At 39.4% G+C, this 15,682-nt stretch overlaps 1 protein-coding gene and 1 pseudogene across 3 annotated transcripts in view; both read right to left on the reverse strand.

Moving 5' to 3' along the window:
• Ptprr (protein tyrosine phosphatase receptor type R) overlaps positions 1-15,682 on the reverse strand; it is a 293,879-nt gene that overhangs the window by 57,483 nt on the left and 220,714 nt on the right. For all 3 annotated transcript variants that reach the window (XM_045153538.1, XM_004650100.2, XM_045153539.1), the window contains 2 exons: positions 7,409-7,595; positions 3,397-3,481 (listed from right to left, as the gene is read on the reverse strand). In XM_045153538.1, coding sequence (XP_045009473.1) covers positions 3,397-3,481; positions 7,409-7,595 — 272 coding nt within the window. The remainder of the gene's footprint in view (positions 1-3,396; positions 3,482-7,408; positions 7,596-15,682) is intronic.
• Positions 4,576-5,785, reverse strand: LOC101610759 (annotated as a pseudogene).

Here is a 15,682-nt window from a genome sequence, read left to right on the forward strand (position 1 = left end):
TTCCTTTCGGAATATACCAGGACATGGTATAGCTGGATCATAGGGTCGTTATAATTTTAATTTTGTAAGAAAACTCCATACTGATTTTCACAATGGCTGAATTTATTTACATTCTTACCATAGTGTGTAATGGTTCTTCTCATTTGCCTACTTGCCTGTCAGCATTTATTGCTGTTTGGGTTTCCATCATGACTAGGGTGAGATACAATCTTATGTAGGTTTTGGTTGTTTTGTTTAAGACACCATCTCACTATGTAGCCCAGGTTAGCCTCAAATTTGTGGAATTTCTGCTATTCCAGCCTCATGAGTTCTGGAAGCATAGACATGGTCAACATACCAATTGAAAGTAGTTTTGATTTACATTTCCCTGATGGCTAGGGTTGTTGCCATTACACCCTCCCCCATATTTTTTAGCCATTTGTGCTTCTTTTGAAAACTATTTTTTCAGTTCATTTGCTCAATTATGTCAGTATTTCGAAAAGAAGTCTTCATGGCTTATTTTGTCATACCTATTACTATGTAATGTTTATGGAGTTTGCTACCAACCCCAAGCCTGTTTGTTTACTGATGGAAATGCTATTTTCCTCCAACATGAGTTTGCTACTCCAAACAGAATTCATCACTCAGTTCTCTCTATGTTCCTCCAATATGGATGCTGGGAATCTGAACTCAGATCCTCACATATGCACATCAAGTATCTTACCCATTGAGCCATCTACTTAGCCTCTGAACATTTCAAAATTGTCTTCTGTTTTATTACAATAATCTTGGAACATATGAAATGATATATTTTAGTGGTTTTGCCTTTGTTGATGGATAACAATGTTGAGCATTTTTCATATGTATATTGGTCATTTGTATTCTTTCTAGGGAGGAATGTCTATTCAAGCTTTTTCCTCATTTTAAAATTGTTTTGTTGGTTTTCAATATTAAGTTGTAAGAACTCTTTTTATATTCTACAGACAAGTCTTTTAGTAAATGTATAATTGCCAAATGTTTTCTCCAATTCTGTAGGTTGTCCTTCCACTTTAAGAAAAATATATTTTTTTTGTTTTTTTCAAGGTGGGTCTCACTCTAGACAGGCTGACCTGGAATTCACTATGTAGTCTCAGGGTGGCCTTGAACTCACGGCGATCCTCCTACCTCTGCCTCCTGAGTGCTGGGATTAAAGGCATGTGCCACCACGCCTGGTATTTCTTTTCTAAAGAGAGAGAGGCAGAGAGAGGGAGAGAATGGGCATCCCAGGACCTATCTGTGGCTGAGAGTAAACTCCAGATGTGTGCACCCCTTGTAGTCTATGTATGACATTGCGTGCTTGCATCACTGTGAGTTTGGCTATGTAGAACCTGGAGATTCAAATATGTGTTCTTAGGCTTCACTGGCAAGTGCCTTAACTGCTAAGCCATCTCTCCAGTCCTCTTTACACTTTTTTGATGATGTTATGTGAAGCATGAAACTTTGTAAAATTATGATGAAGCTTAATTCATTTTTCCTTTAGTTGCTTGTACTGTTAGCATCATATAGAAAAAAAATTGTCTAAATCAAAATGATGAAGATTTCCTTTAATGTGGTATATGCCTGTGCGCATGTGTGCATGCACATGTGCTGCTATGCATGTGTGAGGAGGCCAGATAACCTTGGGTGTTCTTTTCTTATCTCTTATCCCTCATCTATATAGTCCTTTCCTGGAAATGGGGTCTCTCCTTAAACTCAGAGTTCATATTCCAGTGATTCTCTGGTCTCTGTCTGCCTCCCCACTGGTACTCAGAATTTTACCATGATTCTGTCTGGAGAGTAAAACTTGGTAGTCTTCTGACCTAGAGGCCCTTATGCTTAAGTGGCATGCACTCTTTACTGCTGAGTCAATTCCCTAGCCCTAATTTTTTTTTAAAATTTGTGTATATGTATGTAGGTATGGTATGTATGTTTATGATGTGTGCATGTATGTATGTGCACATGGGAACATGCATGCCATGGAACATAAGTTGAGGTCAGAGGACAACCTTGGGGTGTTCCTCTTCTCCATCCTCCTTTCTTTGAGACTGGTGTTGCTGCTGTTGCTGCTGCTGCTTCCAGATTCTCCTGGCTCTGCCTTCCATTGTCATAGACACATTAAAATGACAAGCACATATGTACTTTGCATCTGACTTTATGTGGGTGCTGAGAAAAATTGAACTCAGGTCAGTATACTTATAAGCAAATTTTTTTTTTGTTGTTTGTTTTTCAAGGTAGGGTTTCACTCTAGCCCAGGCTGACCTGAAATTCATTATGGAGTCTCAGGGTGGCCTCGAACTCACAGTGATTCTCCTACCTTTGCCTCCCGAGTGCTAGGATTAAAGGTGTGCGCCACCACACCTGGTATAAGCAAGTACTTTTAATGCTGAACCATCTCCCCAGCCCACAAACAAAGTTTTAAATATGGTGTAAGGCAGAATTTAATTTAATATTTATTTATTTGTGTTATTATTTTTTTTGAGGTAGGGTTTCTTTTTTTAATTATTTTTTAATTTTTGTTGTTTATTTGAGAGGGACAGACAGAGAGAAAGAAGGGGAGGGGGTGGGAGAAGAATGGGTGCGCCAGGGCTTCCAGCTGCTGCAAATGAACTCCAGATGTGTGCGCCCCTTATGCATCTGGCTAACGTGGGTCCTGGGGAATCGAGCCTCGAACCAGAGTCCTTAGGCTTCACAGGCAAGCGCTTAACCACTAAGCCATTTCTCCAGCCCTTTAATTTTTTTAAAAAAATTTTTGTTTATTGAGGTAAGGTTTTACTTCAGCTCAGGATGACCTGGAATTCACTATGTAATATCAGGGTGGCCTCGAACTCACAAGGATCCTCCTACCTCTGCCTTCCTAGTGCTGTTATAAAAGGCATGTACCACACCTAGCTTATTTATTTATGTTAATTGGCTTTTCAAGGTAAGAACTCACTCTAGCCCCGTCTAACTTGGAATTCACTATGTAGTCTTAAGTTGGCCTTGAACTCATACCATCCTCCTACCTCTGTCTCCCTAGTGCCAGGATTAAAGTGCACCACCATGCCTGGCCTCATTCATTTTTTGCATGAAAATATCAATTTGACTCATTACTGTTTGTTAAGAATTTTCTCTTTAACACTGTGGAATTGTTTGACACCATAATGAAAATCAATTGCCCATAATATGTGATACACCAGAGTTTAGAACTAAGATCTACTACACTGTGAATTGATTATTATCAAAGTAAAATGAAATAAAGTTACTAGTTTCAGACAACTTTGACTAATCTTAGTGTTTGTAACTCCAAATTTGGTGTATATTGAAGTGTTGTGAGGATTGAAAAGAGTAAAATAGAAGTGAGTGGGAGACTTGTCTTGAGATTTAACACAAACTGTTAAGAAACTTACTCAAGAAACTTACTTGGCAAAATAGTCTTGTAGCGATTTTTAGTTCCATGACGTGGAATGTCAATTTCTTTGGGATCCACAAAGTTCATTGGTATTTCCTGCAATAATAAGTGATATCAAATTGGTGTATCTAATGTTGACACAAAGAAAGTCTTCACAGGGGGTGCATTTGATCCATGCTTTATTGGACTTCAAAGTCATTTATAAAACAACAGACTACCACTTCTGGGTGACCAACACCCTTCCTTCCATAAACATGTAGAGAGCACCCTGTCAAGCTGAATTCTAAGAAAGAACTCGCTATGTTAGAAAGTATTATTTTATATATAGTACTAAAGATATACATAGAACTTTGCGTAGACTTTTAAAATCATGTGCTTTAGCTTTGGGAAAATAGATTTTTAAGGCATTGTATTCAGATCAAATGTTATTATCTTAATTAGTTTAGGATAATTAAAGTCTCCTTCCCAAACTGGCAAGTATGGAAGGATTTCGGTTATTGTTGTTGCTTTATGTGATGATGCTACTTTCTCTTATCAAGGGACTGTTTATAATTAGACTGGCTCATGTGTGGTTATAAATGGAATACATTTAATGAAGGAAATCCAGGCACTTTTCTCTCACTTAGCAAGGATATAATATTCTCATTTGGTCAGAATGAATATCTCATGCTTCAGATGACTGGACAGGGACAAATTAGAATAGGAATGGCTCTATGTCAAAACATTAGGTCTAAAACTATAACTGAGATGAAGCAATGAGCAAGGATTTTCAAAAGGATTTAAGTATATATTTTAGATTTGATTATAAAAATAGCATATTTTCTAACCAAATTTTTTATTTATTAAATAAGATTATGTAAAATATAATAATATTTATTTTAACTGATTGAAACACATCATAACTTTAGATCACACAAAAATTTATTTTTCATTAGCATATGTTAATTATACAAAATAATGCCTTTCATTCTGTCATTTTCATAATTCATCTAATGTACTTAGAATGTACTCCCTCCTCCCATTTTTTTTTTAATTCTTAAGGTTTTTACTTTAGGACATGGAAAAACCTTACAGCTCCATATGGATAAGACATGATCAGAGTGAAGAAAATCAGGAACCTTGATGTCGATCAGATAATGTCCAATCTGAGGTTTTGGGAGTGTGACATGCTAGAGCTGAAGAATGGACAGTTAGTACTCCTCCTCCTCTTCCTCACCCTCTCCTGCAACAGAATCCACACCAACCTCCTTACAATTCTTCTCTAGGGTGGCCATGTCCTCATGGAACTCTCCCTTCTCAGCCACATATGAATGCACAAAGGCACTCTTGGTATTTATCATGTCAAACTTGTGGTCTAGGTGAGCCCAGGCCTCAGCAATGGCCATGGTGTTGCTTAGCATGCACACAGCTCATTGAATGTTGGCCTGATAGCCACCAGGTACCACAGTGGGAAGCTGGTAATTAATGCTAACCTTGAAGCCAGTGGGGCACCAGTCCACAATCTGGATGCTATGCTTGGTCTTGACGGCAACAATGGCAGCACTGACATCATTGGTAACCATATCATCATGGTATGGCAGACAGCAAGCCATGTATTTACCCTGCTGAGGGCACATTTTGCCATCTGGTTGGCTGGCTCAAAGAAGGCAATGGTGATCTCTGCTACAGAAAGCTGCTCATGGTAGGTTTTCTCAGTAGACATTACAAGGGAGTATGTGGCAAGAAGGAAGTAGATGTAGAGGTAGGGCACCAGGTTGGTCTGGAATTCTGTCAGATCAACATTCAGGACTCCATGAAGTCTGAGGGAAGTAGTGATGGAAGACACTATCTGGCTATCAAAGCAATTCAGGATAGTGTAGGTTGGACACTCATAAAAGTGTCATAGTGTCATAGCTTGCCTCATTGTGTACCATGAAGGCACAATCAGAGTGCCTCAGGATGGTGTGAGTGGTGAGGATGGAGTTGTAGGGCTCAACTACAGTAGTGAATTTTGGGGGGCTGGGTAAATGGAGAACTTCAGCTTGGACTTCTTGTCATAATCAACAGAGATTCCATCAGAATGGAGGTGAAACCAGAGCCAGTCCCCCCACCAAAGCTGTGGAAAACCAAGAAGCATGGAAGGCCTGTGCACTGGTCAGCCAGCTTTCTAATTCCATCCAAGACAAGGCCAACGAGATCCTTGCCAATGGTGCAGTGTCCATGGGTATAGTTATTCTCAGCATCTTCCTGGCCTGTGGTGAGCTGCTCAAGGTGGAAGAGCTGACGGGAGGTGCCATTGCAAACTTCATTAGTGACTGTGGGTTCCAACTCTACAAGCACATGCTTGCCAGCGCCTGTTTCACTGAAGAAGGTGTTGAAGGACTCATCTCCTCCCCCAATGGTCTAGTTGCTTGGCATCTGGCCATCAGATGACAAAAGCAGACACCAAGTCCCGGTTATCATCCCTTACAAGCTAAGAGTGGAGGAAAGTAATGCATTTCCTCCCATTTTTATTACTTAACTTGACCCAAGTTTTTTTTAAATATAACTGAATAGTTTAATACTCATTGAAATGAAGAATTCATCTAGAACTTCATTCCAGTCTTCTTATTTTTCTGTATATTTGAAAACTTGAAAAAGGCCAGACTATGTTATGAATTTAAGGCATGGTCTACAGAGATCATCTTTCTTTCCTTTTAAAATCACTTTATTAACTTTCATTATTTCAGATACTGAAGACCTTTTTCCTATCCAATTACTAACCAGCCCCAACCCTGCTTAGCTTCTGAGATCAGATGAGATTGGGAGCGTTCATTGTGGTATGCCCATAGACTAAAGATTTTTCTCTACTGAAATGTTTCAATGTCTCAAATCTAAGTTATCAAAACTGCTGAAATGTTTCACTGAAATTGCTTAAATTTTTGAAAATTCAAGAGATACATATCTTCTTTTTTTTTTTTTTCCTCTCTTCTTTCCTTTTCCTTCCTTTCTCTTATTAGCAGGTAACAACATGACACTTAATAAGAATTGGTGTGGCTATTTGTAGGTCTAACCAATCACTGAATATTTTGCGAGTAGCTTGGTTGCAAATATCCAAACTGGCCTAGAACCATCCATTTATTATGCTCATCAAAATGGCTTAAGATGTAATGTATGACTGATTTAGAATGCAAGGTCACCTAATGCAGAGATTTGAATATAAAAGGTCTACCACAGACTCTTGTGTTTGAATGCTTTTAGTGCTCACTGCTGCTTTCTTAGTGTAGACCCCTTCCCAGCTCCACAGGATTCTTTCTAACTACCCTGTCCATGGCAGATAGAGTGAGCTTCCTAAAACAGGGTTAAGTCCCACTCCTAACCACATATGAAGATGTGTTTCTTTTCTCTTTTGTTTATCTTTTCTGTTTTAATCTTTAGTGTATATGAATGCCGCGTGTGTGAGTGTGTATGAGGGTGTGTGTATGCACGTGTGAGCACCGCACAGTATCTGTGGAGGTCAGAGGACAAATCCTGTCTCTGCCTCCGATCTTGTCACAGGAGTTGTGGAATCACATATGTGAGCTGCTGCACCGATGGCTGTATGTGGGGATCCAGATTCAGATTGTCACCTTGCATGGCAAGGGCTTTATCCGCTGAGCCATCTCCCCACCCATCTTTTATATTTCTGAGCATTAACTTTTCCCACTTTGCACTTTGGGTTCAATGTTCTAGTTAATGTGTACCTGCACAATTTACTTCTCCATACAAGAACAGAAAGGCTGTTTCTTAACCCTGAAATGTTCCCTTCTCTGGACATCTCTTCCATGTAACTACATTGTCTGGCTCCCTCTTCTGTACTACTCTGCCTCAATTGAGTATTGCATTGTTGTCTGAACACTTCAAGACAGAAGGCAGATCTAAAACAATGGCACTCTACCCTTTGAACTTTTGCCACTACATATTTACTGTGAGCTGTTTGAGTGCAGAGCAGTATCATTTCCATTTGGGGTTGAAGTGCTAAATATATAAAAATACTAAAACATTAACAATGAATAATGGGCTCACCATGAATTCACTTTGGAGTAAATGCGAACTTGCTACAACATCTCTCAGCTGTGGTCTTGTGAGAATTCGGCTGGCTGATTGCAGGTACTCCATGGCTACCTTCTCCCGTGGGGTTGTGACAGCCACAAAAGGTTCCACATTGCCCAAGCTACTCATGTCCAATGTAAGAGATACATTGGAGCCTCGTCTATGTGGGAAAATAATGTTATTGGATTTAAACATTGCATCAGTTATTTTGATCACACAAATTGTTCTTTATGTACAGGCTCACAGTTCAGTGAGCTCTTTTGCAGAAATAAGGATCAAATATATTCTACCTTTTAGTGTTATGATTTGTTATAGCAACTCTCCTTAGTTCCTTTATAAGAACTTGGTTATTTTACTGTTGAAAATAACTGAATTGAGAGCACATACTATAATTTACTTATATGTATGTTTATTACAGAAATAATAGGATGGCTAAAAATTGTAAATGAAAAATTTCAGAAAAGTGAACACATTTGAAATGAGAAATCATGTCCTACAAAACATTTATGTGAATGTTTGAAAGTTCAGTATATATTATATATTCACCAATATTTTAGCAATTCCACAATGTATACATTGTTTAAAATAGCTTATAATATACCATGACTAAACATATCTCATCTGTGAATAAAGCAAAAATAATTTAGCAAATTAGCATTTTAATAAGATAAAATTATTGCAATTAAAATAGAATTTAAAACTTTAAAAATATGTGTGTATTAATTACTTTTGAGTGAACCCTTTGTGTTTAGCATAGTGGCAAATGACTTCTAGCACTTTGTAGGTGGAGGCAGGAGGATCAGGAGTTCAAAGTCATCATTAGTTACAGTCGAGACCAACATGAGCTATATGAGACCTTGCTCAATAAAACCAACCAACTAGTCAAACAAACAAACAAACAAATATGCAAGATAGTTTTTTTTTCACATTTACATATTTCATTGTTCATTAAATCTGGCCCACCAATGGTCACTTAGAGAGGTGTATACAAGTAGACAAATACTTCTCATTGGTAGACCAGAAACAGCAGACTTACTATTTACACTTTCAACATTTGAGATTTTATTTTTATTTATTTATTTGAGTGTGACAGAGAGAGAGAAGGAGGCAGAGAGAGAAAGAGAGAGAGAATGAGTGCGCCAGGGCTTCCAGCCACTGCAAAGGAACTCCAGACGCGTGCGCCCCCTTGTGCATCTGGCTAATGTGGGTCCTGGGGAATCAAGGCTCTAACCAGAGTCCTGAGGCTTCACAGGCAAGCGCTTAACTGCTAAGCCATCTCTCCAGCCCAACATTTGAGATTTTTGACCAATTCCCTAAAGCCCATGACACAATGATTTATGATTTTGCTGAGGAATCACTATGAAAAAAAACCTTAAGACTTCATAACTACTCATGTGTCAAGTCCTCGGGCCTAAGCAAGCACTTTCTCTGGTCACATCACATACACATTTTATCTGATGATCTAAACACAGGTGGCATAAGGGACTCCAAAGCCCCATATGGTGTGTATCTACTCTGAATGTCCAGGACTTGCATCCTATCTTCAAAAGTTCTTTATTTCCACTTAAGAGAAAAGCAAAGCCAGGTGGTTATGTCAATGTCAGAACGTTGGTAGCAGGGCATATTCTGGATAAAATGCATGTGTCCAGGCAGCATAAGAAATGCCGGGCATGGTGGTGTATTTCTTTAGTTCCAGCACTCAGGAGGCAGAGGCAGGAGGATTGCTGAGTTCAAGATAACCCTGAGACCACATAGTGAATTCCAGGTCAGCTGGACTAGAACAAGAGCCTACCTCCAAAAACACGAAGAAATGAATGCCAAAAGTTCCATCACACAGTAGTGCAGAACACCGGGATTTAAGGTGTATGGCAGCGGGCCCACCCCTCCGCACACTGTCTCAGGAGGCAGAGGCGCACAGGGTCAATTTCGACAGCATCTCATAAAGGGTTTACTGGGATTGCTTTGCACTTTTTTTTTTTTTTTAGAATGTCTTGAGTCCTTTTTCTGCTTGAAAATAGGAGAATTCAGGAAACACAAGTCTGTGGAAGGGTCTCCTCTCCTTGTAGCTCATGATGGTGGTGCAATTATGCTTGGGCAGAGATATGGGCCGGCAGGTTCTCTTTGTTCCTTTTTGGAGAAAGGGAAATCTTCCTGATTGTCACTGTAGAAAAGAGAGGCCCTAGGTGATGTTGCTCAGTATTCGAGGTGACTGGTGAGCATCTGGAGGTGTGCCCGCCGGGACTGAGTCGATGGGGGAGACTTTTGCCCAGCTTTGTCATGCATGCGCTGCGGTCCTCTTTTGGATCTGGGCCTGGTCACAGGTCTGTCCACGATGCTGGCGGGGTCCTCCTCAGTGGACTTGCAGGACGGCACGTAGAGGTCGTCGGTGTCATCCTCAGATGCACTGGACTCACAGACACTTCCCTCACACTTACTGCCGCTTACTCCCCAGCAGGGTCACTGCTCGTTTTCTGGCAGAACGAGGTGAGATGAATGCCCTCTTCCAGGGTAAAGTTGCAGGCATCACAGGAGCGGGAGGAGCGGTCTGGCTGTGGTCGTGGAGGGAGCACAGCTTGCTCAGATTGGCTTCTGTCCTCTTTTGTCGTTGACTTCCTCCTCCTCTTAGCCCTGGTTCCCTTTCTTCTTCTTCCTTGTGTATTTGTATGCCTGCTTCTCATTTGCCCTGATGCAGATTCTAGAACAATTTCCTTTGCTTTAGGAAGCTTTCCTGGCTGAACTGGTCTAGGGGATAAGTTAACAGAGTCCTTGCTCCAGCGATAAATATTCTGTTTTACATCGTCAACTATATGCACCATTGGGTCTCCACGTTCAGTTCTTTCCAGTTCCGCAGACTGCCCAGCCTGATGGTCATCTCCACAATCCTCCACGGCCCTGGATTGACTTAGACCACCGACGTGTTTCTTTAGGCAAGGACACAGAGCTATGGTTCTAGGCAAGACATCATCATCAGCAGACATGGCTTCATCTGAATCAAAGTCTCTATCCAGTGTGTCTGCAGAGATGGTAGGACTCGGCTCTTCTGTTTGGAATGATTGTACTTGTTCTGGAAGGTGAATTTCTTGAAGAGGACCTTGCCAAAAGTCATCCCCAGGTGGTTCCCTGCTGGGGACCGTCAACACTGCGGTCCATCCTTGGGAGACATGCTTCCTGGTTTGGGTCGTTGGCCGGGTGCAGGTATAAAGGACTTGCGTCTGCCAAGCTCTGCCAAGGTTTTATTCCTCTTCTCTTTCATTCGCTTCTTTATGTCTTTAAGACTATCGTGAAAGGACTTTTTCTGGCACCTTTCCTTAGCCATCTTCTTTCTGGGCCGTTTCAGCTGGCCCTGCCAGTGGCTGTCCTCACCTCCACGCCTCCTCCGCTCGCATCTCCCACCACCACCTTCGAAAAATCCCGCAAGATAGTTTTGTACTTTCTGCTTCTGTATGTATATATACAGGGATATGTGGCTGTATGTAAAGATGTATATTTGTCTCCTTTTTTTGAAACTTACAATAGACTCTAGAGATCACAGACCTGTAGCCTATGTTGCAATTTATCTTCCCTCTATAATTTTCTTTTCTTCTTTGGGATGTATGGTGGAAATCTTCTACCTTACACAGATCTTGGTGTTTTGGACAGAAGGTAAGAATACCCCTTACCAGTTATATTAGCTGTCTAGAACACTACTATAAACTGGCATGTGACAGACAATGGCAGCATTCCTGTTTCTATGGAACAACATGTGAGAAACTGAGGTCTAAAGGCAAAGATTGTGTCCATAATAATTGCTAGATACAAAAATTATGCGTCAAGAGATTAATACAGCTACAAATTGCTGGTGTCCCATGAGTGGAGGAGCAGGGAGTAGCAGATCAAAAATATAAGAGGGGCTAGAGAAATGGTCCAGTGGTAAAGACACTTGGTTGCAAAGTATGATGACCTGGGTTCAATTCCCATGTAAAGGCAGATGCACAAAGTGGTACTTGCATCTGGAGTTCATTTGCAGTGGCAGGAGGCCCTGGTGCACCCATACTCACTCTCTTTCTGTCTGCCTCTTTCACTCTGTCTCTCTCTTTCAAGAAAATAAATATGCTTTTTTTTTTCTAAAAAAGAGGAAAGATAGTAAGAGATGCTAAGCCCAAGAAGTCACCACTACAAATGACATTCTATATGCATACAATGGAGTACCACATTAAAAATAGTGATGGTGGGCTGGAGAGATGGCGTAGCGGTTAAGCGCTTGCCTGTGAAGCCTAAGGACCCCGGTTCGAGGCTCGGTTCCCCAGGTCCCATGTTAGCCAGATGCACAAGGGGGCGCATGCGTCTGGAGTTCGTTTGCAGAGGCTGGAAGCCCTGGTCCGCCCAGTCTCTCTCTCTCTCCCTCTATCTGTCTTTCTGTGTCTGTCGCTCTCAAATAAATAAATAAAAATTAAAAAAAAATAGTGATGGCTAGAGCTCACTTTTAAAAAATGGGAAATTATGAGAATATATAAACAACAAACCTATAACTTAAAAAATCTCTCAGTTCTTTACTCTCATGCGTCTCCTGTGTTTGCAGTGTTGGTGGTATTCTGTAGTTTAATATGTAGTGCTATTCCTAGTGTCACCATTGCTCTTTAGCTGGAGTTTCAATTCTTGCTTTCACTTGATAGATATTCATTTTTTACATAATGATTAATGCCTCTAAACTATATGCTAATGATGGCCAAAATGGTGTTATAAAAAAAGAAAGCTAATTGATGAGATAGCTGGAGTTCTAAAGCAAACAAAACAGAAGTGCTAGGACTAATTTTAGAAGAACTTTTCTGGGAGTTGATCATAGTAAACCAGACCCTTGGTTTATATACCTGCCTAGTCCTACTCTCTCCCACCTCTCATGGCTAGTAGACTTGCACAAGTCCACATTTAAACTTATTTTTAGATTAGGATACAAAATAATGGGTTCCATCATGGCATCACCTGTACATACATGTTCTGATTATACATTGTTCTGATTTGTTCCCCTCCCTCATTGACTGACCCCATACTCCTCTCCTCTTCCAGCTGGTTCTCTTTCTTAGCCCAGTTGGTCCTCCGTTCTGTTTACCTACTACATGTTTCCCATTCACCTCCCTTGATAGAGCTTGATAAGTATTTTAAGTTTTTAAACTTTTGTTTATTTTATTTTCAAGCAGAGACAGAGAGGAGAATGAGTGAGCCAGGGCCTCCAGCCACTGCAAATGAACTCCAGACACATACATCCCCTTGTGCATCTGGCTTACATGGGTACTGGGGAATCGAACCTGGGTCCTTTGGCTTTGCAGGCAAGCACCTTAACCACTAAGCATTCTCTCCAGCTCCAACATTTATTTATCCTTTTTTATTAATGTCTAATGTCTGATTTTAGCTCATGGAAATTAGAAATGACTAGACTTCTAGTGGGATTTCTTGATTGTTTCTTTAAGATAAAAACTGTAATAATTTTTTTCTACGTATTTCATAGGTACTTTTCCTGATAACTAATGTAATTATGCTTGCAAGTACCTTGCTAGTTTTTTTTTTTTTTTTTGTTTTTGTTTTTTTTTTGGTTTTTCGAGGTAGGGTCTCACTCTGGCTCAGGTTGACCTGGAATTCACTATGTAGTCTCAGGGTGGCCTCGAACTCTCAGCGATCCTCCTACCTCTGCCTCTCGAGTGCTGGGATTAAAGGCATGCGCCACCACGCCTGGCTTTACCTTGCTAGTTTTAAGGACATATATACATACATCACCTTGATCATTATGTTATTATATATTATAATGAGCATTTAGCATGTTATTTCTGTATAATTTTCTGACTGGAATTTTCAAGGCCTGAGATTGTATAGATATGCATCCATGCTCTTCACAATAATTGCATGTATTTTTCCTTAATTTCTAAGAGTTTTACCGTAAATATTTCAGCCATTGTGCTAGGTGAAGGGATAATAATTATATATCTTCACTCTAGGTCTTATAAATATTTATTTCTTTCCTATAATTTTATATTAGCTTCATGTATGACTTTTAAAATGAGTATTAATATACTTCATTCCTTTTTGGAGTATGTCTGAAAGATGTTATCACATATTGTTAATATTTTTACCTTTTTTGGATAAGTGAGTCAGGAACAACTGAATAATTGAACAGTGTCCTGGATGCCCCAGAATGCTGCCTGCCTGATAGATGTGTCTACCTGTGTACTTTTATGTGCCCTTGTCATGGGTTGACAGAGATTCTTGTGTGTCTGAGTAAGAAGCATACAGTGGAGGAGATGCAAAATACAGCAGGACTGTCAGATCAACATTTCATTTAATTTATAGTGGGAAAGCAGTTCTCCAAGCTCCTCAATCCAGTTGTACTGGCTTTTTCTTTCAGGGGAGGCCCTTCCTGAGTCTGATAAAGGGTTGTCTTAGTTTCAGCGCATTTGTGAGAATTTGGCTTTGGCTTGTGATTGTTTTATTGGTATTTCAGTAAGGCTGTGAGGGATCTGACTTCAAATGCCAGCTGAAGCATGATTCCATTCAATTTTTATCTATAAGAGAAAAGAGGACTGACACTCAGTGCTATAGTGGTCTAGGAGATGGTAAGGTTGTTTCTTTCTAGAGTGGGCAAGGCAGCTGAGTGAAAAGGACCCATTTCAGTTGGGCCCTGAAGGTAATGAGGCTCAATAGGTAATTTTTTAATAGATGCTATCTTAGAATGACCTTGGAAGTATGAGAAAAAGTATGAGAGAAGAAGGTGATAAGAAAACTTTGAGAAACAACAAGCTGGAGCGCTTAGGCAAAAATGTATTCTGGAATTTGGCAGCTATAATTATGCAGGAGAGATGAAGGGAAGGAAAGAATTACAGAAATTACAGGGTTATCAGTAGCAGTCTAAACCCAACAGAAAACATCAGAACATTCATATATATATATATATATATATATATATATATATATATATATATATATATATATATATATTTGTTTTGGCTTCTCACAACATACCCTGCCCCCACCTGGGGCATTGAAAACCATTGAGCTCCTTGTCTAAGGTCCATTTGCTCTAATAGAAGAAAAATTTCCTAGGATTCTGTGGTCAACTGAGAGCCATCGAAGCAGTTTTATGTCAACTGATTTAGTGAGGGAGAACAGCTTTTGCCTGGCAAGGGGAGGAAAAGAGGCAAGTAATGTTTATCAAATATCTATTATTTGCCAAGCACTGTTGTAAGCATACTTGTCTGGTTCAAAGCCTACCTTTATGTGCCCTTGTGAGCGACTTCCTTTATGGGACTACTTAGCCTCTCTGCATCTCACTTCTCTCTTCTTTTTTTCTTTAAAATGAGTAATTAAATGTACCAAACTCAGGGGACTATTGCAAGCATAAAATAGAAGGAATAATATTTGTAAATTGCTTATAAAAAGCACTATGTGATTAATAATTTGGATAATGATACTCAAAGTCCTACTTACCTCTTATTTTCTACATTTCTCTAAACATGGGAATGTTACTCTGATGTTTCTAAGGGATCTATTTTAGTAGATTTCCACAAAAATATGCAAACCATTTTTATTAACATTAACTTCAGTTCTTTGAAATCAGTGAATATAATCTACACATTTGTCACTAAAGAAAAATATATCCTTTGTGATAACCTATTTAACTTAAAATTTCTCCTTTATCATGATAAGACCATTTCCCCTGAACTCTAGACAATTGCAGAGCACTTCACCTCAACACCTCAAACAATGCCTTAAAGTTCAATTTTGACTTAAACTTGGATAGGCTGTTGACTTTACAGAGAGCATTTTCTTAAAAAAACAGCCTTATCATCGTAAGTACTGTCCTGTCCTGGTTATGAAATATGATGATAGGATGTCATTATCTTGGAAGCAAACTTCTGCTTTTGTTAATCCTTACTTAGAAGGTACAAACTATTTAGATTAATTAAAATATGGTGCAATTAGGAAGCTGAAGTAGTAGACTCAATTTAAAAGTACTAAAATCTTTGGAGACTTAATCATGCTTTATGCTTAGAATGAAGACATTAAACATATGCATATATTTTAACTTAACTCATTATAAAAATAATTCATGTGTACTGTGGGAATGTGTAAAATTTCAAGTTTGAAAATGGGATTACAATCACTCACATCCTTCATTAGCTCTTAAATTTACTAAAACTTTTTTTATTTTATGGGATGCAATGTTAGTGATTTATTATCTTAGCTTTTATTTTGGTTAAATATAAGGCCAAATACACTTTA

Source organism: Jaculus jaculus, chromosome 6, assembly GCF_020740685.1.
Source record: "Jaculus jaculus isolate mJacJac1 chromosome 6, mJacJac1.mat.Y.cur, whole genome shotgun sequence".
Lineage (NCBI taxonomy): Eukaryota > Metazoa > Chordata > Mammalia > Rodentia > Dipodidae > Jaculus > Jaculus jaculus.